The 10,762-nt window shown below is 47.0% G+C and overlaps 1 protein-coding gene across 2 annotated transcripts; it reads left to right on the forward strand.

The window, feature by feature from the left end:
• Window positions 1-1,900: 1,900 nt before the first annotated feature.
• cmklr2 (chemerin chemokine-like receptor 2) lies at window positions 1,901-4,646 on the forward strand. 2 transcript variants are annotated; one of them, XM_056289781.1, is made up of 2 exons: window positions 1,901-2,065; window positions 2,231-4,646. In XM_056289781.1, the coding sequence occupies exon 2, from the start codon at window positions 2,264-2,266 to the stop codon at window positions 3,341-3,343; it is 1,080 nt and encodes a 359-aa protein (XP_056145756.1). In that variant the 5' UTR covers window positions 1,901-2,065; window positions 2,231-2,263; the 3' UTR covers window positions 3,344-4,646. The 2 variants fall into 2 exon arrangements, with proteins under 2 accessions (XP_056145756.1, XP_056145757.1); XM_056289782.1 differs by having other exon boundaries at window positions 2,235-4,646.
• Window positions 4,647-10,762: the final 6,116 nt, after the last annotated feature.

The raw sequence follows: 10,762 nt of genomic DNA on the forward strand, positions 1-10,762 counted from the left end.
CTCTACTCTGCTAGACTTTACTCTGCTCTGCTCTACTCTACTCTGCTAGACTTCTACTCTGCTCCACTCTACTCTACTCCGCTCTACTCTGCTCCACTATACTCTGCTAGACTCTACTCTGCTCCACTCTACTCTGCTCCGTTCTACTCTGCTCTGCTCCACTCTACTCTACTCTGCTAGACTCTACTCTGCTCCGCTCTACTCTGCTCTGCTCCACTCTACTCTACTCTGCTAGACTCTACTCTGCTCCGTTCTACTCTACTCTGCTAGACTCTACTCTGCTCCGCTCTACTCTGCTCCGCTCTACTCTGCTCAGCTCCACTCTACTCTACTCTGCTAGACTCTACTCTGCTCCGCTCTACTCTATTCTGCTCCACTCTACTCTACTCTGCTAGACTTTACTCTGCTCTGCTCTACTCTACTCTGCTAGACTTCTACTCTGCTCCACTCTACTCTGCTCCACTATACTCTGCTAGACTCTACTCTGCTCCACTCTACTCTGCTAGACTACTCTGCTCTGCTAGACTCTACTCTGCTCCACTCTACTCTGCTACTCTACTCTGCTCTGCTAGACTCTACTCTGCTCCACTCTACTCTGCTAGACTTCTACTCTGCTCTGCTAGACTCTACTCTGCTCCACTCTACTCTGCTAGACTCTACTCTGCTAGACTCTACTCTGCTCTGCTAGACTCTACTCTGATAGACTCTACTCTGCTCTGCTCCACTCTACTCTGATAGACTCTGCTCTGATAGACTCTACTCTGATAGTCTGCTCTGCTCCACTCTACTCTGATAGACTCTGCTCTGATAGACTCTACTCTGATAGACTCTACTCTGCTCTGCTAGACTCTACTCTGATAGACTCTACTCTGCTCCACTCTACTCTGCTAGACTCTACTCTGCTCTGCTAGACTCTACTCTGCTCCACTCTACTCTGCTCCACTCTACTCTGCTAGACTCTACTCTGCTCTGCTAGACTCTACTCTGCTCCACTCTACTCTGCTAGACTCTATTCGCTTTACTATTTTAGGGGATTTTCGTTTTCCACTGCAGATAGGACCCCCTCACGGCAAAGCCCAGCTGGTCGTTATGTCGGCGTGTTGACTATTTGGGTTGTTGTTGTTTTTTTAAAGTTTTTATTTATATTTAAATTACATTTTTTTAAATTTTTTTTATTTTATTTATTTATTTATAGTGGCATTTTCATGTCAGCTTTTTAGTATCGGCTCAGCTCACTTGGAACCTCGACGGAGGTGGTACCACAAAAATTACCTGGTACCAGGTACTGTCCCTCACGTTTGCCCAATGGAAAGCCAAAAAAAGCGAGTAGTTTTTTTTTTATTGGAAACCAGTGTTTTATATATATATATATATATATATATATATATATATATATATATATATATATATAATGAGGAGCGGAATATCAACACTGATAAAGGGGAAAATATTTTAATACATTGCAATGTATTAAAATCTTTTTCCCTCTATCCGTGTTGACATATATATATATAAGATATATAGGATATATATAAGATATATAAGACATATATATATATTATATATAAGATATATAAGACATATATATGACATATAAGACATATATATTATATATGAGATATATAAGACACATATATTATATATAAGATATATAAGACATATATATAAGACATATATATTATATATAAGACATATATATATTATATAAGATATATAAGACACACATATATAAGATATATAAGACATATATTATATATAAGATATATAAGACATATAAGATATATATAATATATAAGATATATAAGACATATATATAAGATATATAAGACGTGTGTGTGTGTGTGTGTGTGTGTGTTCGTGTGCGTGTGCGTGCGTGTGTGTGTGTGTGTTTTATAGGTAAAAGGAACTGCAACCTCAGACTATCTTGTGGTTTCAAATGGACACTGTGCTCCTAGGTTAGGACACACCCAGCCCCCACTTAAAACGACAGAATGAACTGAACCAAGTCAAGCAATAGTGGATCATTTTGGAAAAACATAAAACAAACAACTCAGCAGTGTGAGAGGTAAGAGCTTGTCTTCTCTCTCTCTCTCTCTCTCTCTCTTTTTTAACCAATAATATGAGCTAGATTCGCGACTGAATGATTCATAATGCCACCGTATTTCAATAAAGCCCTCTTCTAGGAAGGCGTCTTATATTGGTTATTCTCCCCCCCCCCCCCCCCCCGCAGGCAGCTTCTGACAAGGCTCACATTCTCGCAGCCATGGCCGACCCCACAGAAAACTACGGGAACTACACCTACGGAGACTACCTGGAGTACGGAGACTTCGAGGAGACCGACGACGGCTACAGCCAGAGAGAAACCATGCATCTCATGTCGGTGGTCGTCTACAGCATCTCCTTCGTGTTCGGCCTGATTGGAAACGGCATCGTCATTTGGGTGACAGCGTGCAAAAGCAAAAGGACCGTCAACATCATTTGGCTGCTCAACCTGGCGGTGGCAGACTTTGTGTTTGTGGTTTTCTTACCCTTCTCCATCGATTACGTCCTGCGGGACTTTCACTGGAACTTCGGTTTGGCCATGTGTAAACTGAACTCATTCGTGTCCGTGATGAACATGTACGCCAGCGTGCTCTTTCTCACGGTGATCAGCGTGGACAGGTACGTGTCGCTGGTCCACCTCAGCTGGTGTCAAAGGTACCGCACCGTGCCCAGAGCTTGGATTGTATGTGGGTGTGTGTGGGGGGTGTCTGCCGCGCTTAGCTGTCCGTCCCTGATCTTCCGCGACACGATGCAATTACACAACAAGGTGGTGTGCTTCAACAACCTCCACGCGGGGAGTGCACACGCCGCGGCTGTGAGACACATCGTATTAGTGGCCATACGCACTACCGTGGGCTTCCTGCTGCCTCTCAGTGCTATATGTATGACCGGTGTGCTTCTGACTGTCAAAGTCAACCGGTCTCGGGGTTCTGTTCGCCTGTCTAGCTTCTCCAAAGCCGTTGCCGCTGTCATTCTGGCCTTCTTTTTATGCTGGGCACCCTTTCATACGTTTAGCTTGATGGAGCTGTCCATCCACTCGACGATGTACCTGCACAACATACTCAGAACCGGATTTCCTCTCGCCACCAGTTTAGCCTTTTTCAACAGCTGCGTTAACCCGCTGCTCTACATGCTGCTGGGCAAAAAGGTCCGCCACATCGTGAAGCGCGCATGCCTGGACCTAACTAAGAGTTCCCTGAGAGAGCTCAGCCAGTCCATTTCTGCAACCGAGACTGCTTCTGCGCCAGAGATTCTCCAGGAGGGCCTGCCGGAAGAGCCTGTTGAGTTATCGGCAGTATAATGGCACACGTTTCAGACCTATACTTCTCCCTGAAACATCGAGGCTATATTTGACTATTATTTAAGTGCAGACGGGGAGGATTATTATAGCTGTTCATTCCGGCTGTGCCGTAAAAATTTCCAAAATTGGCCAACGGATATTCTGGGTGCCAAGTCCAGATGCCTGTAAATTACGCTGAGAGAGGGAAAAGCCCATAGTGCGACTGCATGGAACAAGTGTTTCTGACATGGCTTTGCAAATGGCTGAGTTTCTTAACCCCTAGCGTCTTCTAGAATAAGACACCATACACAATATTAGTTTTCTCTTACAAATTCACGTGTTTTTTTTATTTTTTTTATTGTTTTACTCTTGACTGAAAGGGAATTTGATATAAAACTTTAGGTTACCTGACATAACGCAGGTTTTCTGATAACTGGGTGAGGAATCTCAGCCTTTTGGAGCCAGTGATTCAGCCACAGAAGACCCAGTCACAACCTGTCTGTCAGTCACAGCGTCCATTGACCTCAGCGACTGGATTCTCGGGTTGTTTTTCTCCCTTGTGCCATGCGGGGGGCGGGGGGGGTTAATGAGATGTGATGCGATGTTATCAGAGAACTTGGACTCCCTTAAGGTCTCTTTCTAACTCTGGACGGTGGACATCTCATTTTGGACTGTGCCCCATGAGGCAGACCTTCTGCACGACGGATATCAGGAACTTCAAATATGCGAAATATGTGGCGCCCATTCATGTAGCACCAACACTGAGGATCGTATGTGGCGATGAAGGCTCAGTGACATCAAACCCACAAATCTGGACCAAAGTATACAGAGAAGCCCAATTTGCTTCCTCAATGATGCCGTAAACAGAGACCCTTCCCTAAACAAGGCAAGTAATGGGACGACCCCCTTCACACATGAGTGGTTGAATAGCTAGAGAGCTCTCCTGCAGAGTGAGATACTGAACGGAGTTCAAACAGGAACCAACATCTATATCTTTTTTTTCCTCCATAGAAATATGTATAGTTGTCTGTGATTTAACAATATTACATTTACTATGATAGTAATACTATAATGTATAATAATGTCTAATGTATAGTAATGTATATTCTAATAGTAATACTATAATGTATACTAATGTATAATGTATAGTAATGTACAGTCTAATAGTAATACTATAACGTATACTAATGTATAATGTATAGTAATGTATAGTCTAATAGTAATACTATAACGTATACTAATGTATAATGTATAGTAATGTATAGTCTAATAGTAATACTATAATGTATATTAATGTATAATATAATAGTGATATTATAATGTATAGTGGTGTATATTAATGTTTAATATATAGTAATGTATAGTATAATACTATAATATATACTATAATGCTATAATAGTACTATAATGCTACATTTATTTCTGTTCAAAACAGGTTTTTACATATTTTAGAACTTTGTACTTTTTTAATGTATGAATTAAATAGTCTTTATTCTAATAAAATTGCTGTTTTGAGCATATACCTTCCTTTTGACTGCGTTTTGATGATATGGATAGAGTCCGTCAAGGTTTTGTTTGTTAACTTCCTCAATGAAAGCTCTTAAATGTAGAATACAGACACGGGAAACGTGGATAAAGACCGGTAAGAATGCAAGACAAACAAACCGCAGATGTGCCTTTCCTGCCGTTTTTCCTGAATGCCTGTTTAGAAATGCAGCCATTTCCTGTTATTGCTTCGTGGTGAACGCTAACCCGTAAGGGTTGTGGCTGTGGCAGGTCTAAACATCGGTCGATCACTGGCGGTGAACCCCTGGGTAATCTGGGTTAAACACACTCTGTCTTTCCTCAGATACGACGGCGGGTGTGCACTTGAGCAAGGTGCATCCCATAACTGCTGAATTACAAAACTTTGGTGGTGTTGGGCTGCTTCCAGTTGTGAATGAGGGTACATATTTCCAAAACCCAGTGTCACTCCAGTGCAACTTGGAGCCTTCCTCCGCTGCGCTTGCATCCAGGACCAGGTCTCTAAGCGCCTGCGTCATACTCTCCACACCACGGACCCGGGCCTCCTCGCTGACCAGGGGAATGAGCGCGCCCCCTCCGTTTGAATCAGAATGCCGCTGGTCAAAAGTAAAGAGTCATTTGCAAGATTCCTGGTTCAACAGGTGTTATACAAGCTGACTGACCGCAATTTGTGGCGAAGGCCTGAGTCTGAGAGAACATTGGAGGCCCGGGTCTGAGGGAACATCGGAGGCCCGGGTCTGAGGGAACATCGGAGGCCCGGGCCTGAGGGAACATCGGAGGCCCGGGTCTGAGGGAACATCGGAGGCCCGGGTCTGAGGGAACATCGGAGGCCCGGGCCTGAGGGAACATCGGAGGCCCGGGTCTGAGGGAACATCGGAGGACTGGGTCTGAGGGAACATCGGAGGCCCGGGTCTGAGGGAACATCGGAGGCCCGGGTCTGAGGGAACATCGGAGGCCCGGGCCTGAGGGAACATCGGAGGCCCGGGTCTGAGGGAACATCAAATGCCTGAGTCTGAGGGAACATCGGAGGCCCGGGTCTGAGGGAACATCGGAGGCCCAGGTCTGAGGGAACATCGGAGGCCCGGGTCTGAGGGAACATCGGAGGCCCGGGTCTGAGGGAACATCAAATGCCTGAGTCTGAGGGAACATCGAAGGCCCGGGTCTGAGGGAACATCGGAGGCCCGGGTCTGAGGGAACATCAAATGCCTGAGTCTGAGGGAACATCGAAGGCCCGGGTCTGAGGGAACATCGGAGGCCCGGGTCTGAGAGAACATCGGAGGCCCGGGTCTGAGGGAACATCGGAGGCCCGGGTCTGAGGGAACATCAAATGCCTGAGTCTGAGGGAACATCGAAGGCCCAGGTCTGAGGGAACATCGGAGGCCCGGGTCTGAGGGAACATCAGCTGTTATCATTGTGTAACTTGATACCATTGTCACATCACTAAACGCTGATGATATGAAGAATTACTGATAATGCTGAATGGCTGCTGAGTAGAGTTTAATTGACATATATACAGGGTAATGCACATAGTGTTATTAATTAGAGATTTTATTTCATATTAGAAAGAAAGACCATCAACACTTTCTATCCCCCCCCCATTATTTTGGGGTTATTTCTGCTTTATTGGACTGTATAAGGCACGGTGGCGCAGTGGTTAGCACGGCCGCCTCGCAGCAAGAAGGTCCTGGGTTCGAGCCCCGGGGTAGTCCCAACCTTGGGGGTCGTCCCGGGTCGTCCTCTGTGTGGAGTTTGTATGTTGTCCCCGTGTCTGTGTGGGTTTCCTCCGGGGGCTCCGGTTTCCTCCCACAGTCCAAGGAATAGGCTCCAGCGACCCTGAGAGCGGGATAAGTGGTCCGGATAATGGCTGCATGGACAAACCCCACCGCGATGTAACGTATCAAAAGCTAGACACTGTTCAAAGTCGGTTCAGTGCCTTTAAAATATGGGAGGCATGTATGAACCACAGCTTTGGCCAGAAGGGATTTTTGTGCAGCGTTTCTATGAGGCGTGCAAAACCAGGACTACTGCAGGGCCAGCGGACGTAAAACCACGTACTGCCGCTAGGAAGATATGGTTGTGATTCATGAGCGTTGTGTCATATAACCAGAGGGGTAAAAACCAGGTCCGGGAAGTAAAAGTCCAAACCATGTATTTGCTCCACTCGTGCACCACACCAGCAGATTCTAGTCAACGCCACCCCTCAGCTAGGTAGAGAAAACTAGTTCATGAAATCAGCTGGTTTTGTAACATGGTTGGAGCAAATACACGGTTTGGACATTTACTTTCTGGACCTGGTTTTTACACCTCTGCATATAACTCGCCTGACTTGGGCCCGGGTCGGCGCGGAGGGGGCAAAGCGCGGCGTGTTGTTATAGACAAGCTCCTGGGGAACGCTGATATCTTGTGTACACAAGAGACGTCGTTAGCTAAACAAGATTTAGATCGACTTGATTCTGTCAGTAATGATTTCCATGGGGCAGGGGAGTCCACAACGGACCTAACCCAGACAGCATCCGGATGTGGGCCACTTCAGGCAACGATGCGGCACTGATGGTTTTCTCCTGGCCATGACAAAATGGATGTGAGCCTGAAGTGGCCCACATGTATAACAGCAAATATGGCCCAAATATGCCAAATCAAATGTGGGCCTTTTTTGGCAAAGATGCGGTGCTCTGGGCAACATGTGATCTGGATGTGACCCTGAAGTGGCCCCGTGTGGTAAATGGTGAATATGGCCCAAATATCACAACACAAATATGGGCCACCTTTGGCAAATATGTGGCACATGCGGCATTGCTATGGCTTGGTTCTGGACTGCCCAAGCGGCATCATTCCACGCGATATGTGGGCCGGATGAAAGTCGGGTGTGGGACGGGTCCGGGCCACTGCAGTTTTGCTATCTGGGAAGCCCGGGGACCGTGCGTGGCAGAATACCTGGGGGGCTGGCCATTCTCTGGCACAAGAAGTATGATCCACTGATCAGGGTGACTAGATTAGAGGTGGACTGGTGCATAGCAACCAAAGTTGTATGTAATAAGAATGTCTTTATAATTTTAAATGTTTACGCTCCTTATGAATGTTACCAAAATGAGGATGAACACCTTAATAGGCTCACTTTTATTATTTCATTTATTATTAAAGAAAGTGCACATAGGTGTATAGTTGTTGTGGGAGACACGAATGCTGATATCTCAAATGATAATTCCTTATTTGGTCAACACCTGATCCAGTTTTGTCAAGATTGCGAGTTGGTTCTTTGTAGTAAAGCGCTGCTGCCTGTGGGTAGCGCCACACCTACCAGCGCAGCATGGCATACAGCATCCTGGCTGCATCACGGTATATGTACAGCCCATGCTCGTGAATGTTTAGAGAAAGTGGAGATCTCGTACGGTCTGGCCACAGGAGATCACATACCTGTGTCTATGATGTTAAATGTGAGAGTCTACCTGAGTTGACCAGGTATGCCATCCATCCAGCCATCCATCCATCCATCCATCCATCCATTATCCGAACCACTTATCCTGCTCTCAGGGTCACGGGGATGCTGGAGCCTATCCCAGCAGTCACTGGGCGGCAGGTGGGGAGACACCCTGGACAGGCCGCCAGGCCATTGAACAGGGCCCACACACACATGGACATTCATAGGGACAATTTAGTACGGCCGATTCACCTGACCTACATGTCTTTGGACTGTGGGAGGAAACCGGAGCACCCGGAGGAAACCCACGCAGACACGGGGAGAACACGCAAACTCCACACAGAGGACGACCCGGGGCGACCCCCAAGGTTGGACTACCCCGGGGCTCGAAACCAGGACCTTCTTGCTGTGAGGCGACTGCGCTAACCACTGCGCCACTGTGCCGCCCATCTATGTAGTATAATGTATGGTAAAATTGTGACTTGTCTAAATAATGGCAGTAAATCACTCTGCCAAAAAAGGGCTAAACAACATAATGTCGGGCCAGGACGGAGTGAATATGTAGCTGACCTACATGTAGAGGCCGAAGAAGGGCGTCCGGGTGGCGTGGCGGTCTATTCCATTGCCGTTCCGACACGGATCGCCGGTTCGAATCCCCGTGTTGCCTCCGGCTTGGTCGGGCGTCCCTACAGACACAGTTGGCCGTGTCTGCGGGTGGGAAACCGGATGTGGGTATGTGTCCTGGTCGCTGCACTAGCGCCTTCTCTGGTCGGTTAGGAGAGGGGGGGGGAATAGCGTGAGCCTCCCACGCGCTACGCCCCCCTGGTGAAACTCCTCACCGTCGGGTGAAAAGAAGCGGCTGGCGACTCCACATGTATGGGAGGAGGCGTGTGGTATAGTCTGCAGCCCTCCCCGGGTCGGCAGAGGGGGTGGAGCAGAGACCGGGACGGCTCGGAAGAGAAATGTGCAGGCCACGAGGGCGAACTCCACGGCCAAAAAGCATCAGCAGGATAATGTCTATGACTTCTGGGAGGAGGTTAAGGTTATTACTAATAGCAAGATGTCCTTGCCATCCAGCATTGATGGGATTACCGGGCCTAAAAACATTGCCGAGCTGTGGAGAAGACACTGTCGAGGCATTTTTAACTGCGTAAAGAGCCATGGATTTAATGCTGGCGACGTCTCTAACGACGGCGACGTGGTTATTAGACCCGATGATGAAGGGTGCTACGCCATTGAGAAGTTGTCAGTGAGCACTAACAGCGGGACATCTGGAGCACGCTGGCCACAGAATCTCAGTGTTTCTGGATGGTTAATGCAGGGCATCCTACCGGACTCTACGTTGTCTGTCTTACTAGCGCCAGTAATCACAGACAAAACTGGCGAAAGATCCAGCATAGAAAATTATAGGCCAGTTGCTCTGGCTAGCGTGCTTTCCAAAGTATCGGAACCAATTCTCTTGGGTAGGCCTCAAGAATACACATCGACTACTGACAATCAGCTTGGCTCTAGAAATAAACACGGCACAGATTTGTGCATGTGTGCACCGAAGGAAGTGGCTAGTAAATATAGAAGACGCAACACTACAGTATTTGTGTGTTTTCTGGATGCATGTTGGACTACAAGAGCGAGGGGGTCCCCTCTTATCCGATAAGGATCTCGCATTTTTGGTGTTCATATCAAACCGTGCAAGTCAGATGGGGTAAGAGCACATCTGCACCCTTCCCGGTGACCAATGGGGTCCGGCAAGGTGGAATACTGTCGCCTGTTCTCTGTGTATATGGATGATATTTCTAAAAAGTTAAAAAGAGTGTAAGACCGGCCGTATGGTGGGGGATAGTCTTATCAACCATCTGATGTACGCCGACGACTCGGTCGCCCTGTCCCCTCACAGTGCCGGCTTACAGCAACTGCTCAGAGTCTGCTCGAGTCGTGGCGTGCAGCATGACATGACATTTAACTCCAATAAGAGCGCTGTCACGACCGATAAAACCAAGGAGGATCAGAAGCGAACATTTCCTTCGTTCTCCCTGGCAGACCGAGCACTAAATGTGGTGAACAAAGTAAAATATCTGGGTCACATCATCAGGAATGATTTATGGGACGACGACGATGTGCAGCGCCTGTGCTGCAAACTGTATGCACAAGCCAATATGCTGGCACGCAAATTTCATATGCGCGGAGATGATGTTCCAACTGCTCTTTTTTAGAGCCCACTTTACTCCACTCTATACAGCCCACTTGTGGCGCAATTATATAGAAAAGCAAAAAAATGTATAATGATGCATTCAGAATCTTGCTCAAACTTCCAAGATGGACTAGTGCAAGTCATATGTTTGTGACTAGTCATGTTCCCACTTTTCATGCTGTGTAGAGGAATTTTATGTGCAAATTTATGTGTCCATTAATTGATTCCAGAACGTCATTATAATGCACTTAACCGAGCCTACACAAAGTGACACCAGGCACTCCTCTTGTTTCTGGAAACACTGGAACAA

The sequence above is a fragment of the Lampris incognitus genome, chromosome 11 (genome assembly GCF_029633865.1).
Source record: "Lampris incognitus isolate fLamInc1 chromosome 11, fLamInc1.hap2, whole genome shotgun sequence".
Taxonomy (NCBI): domain Eukaryota; kingdom Metazoa; phylum Chordata; class Actinopteri; order Lampriformes; family Lampridae; genus Lampris; species Lampris incognitus.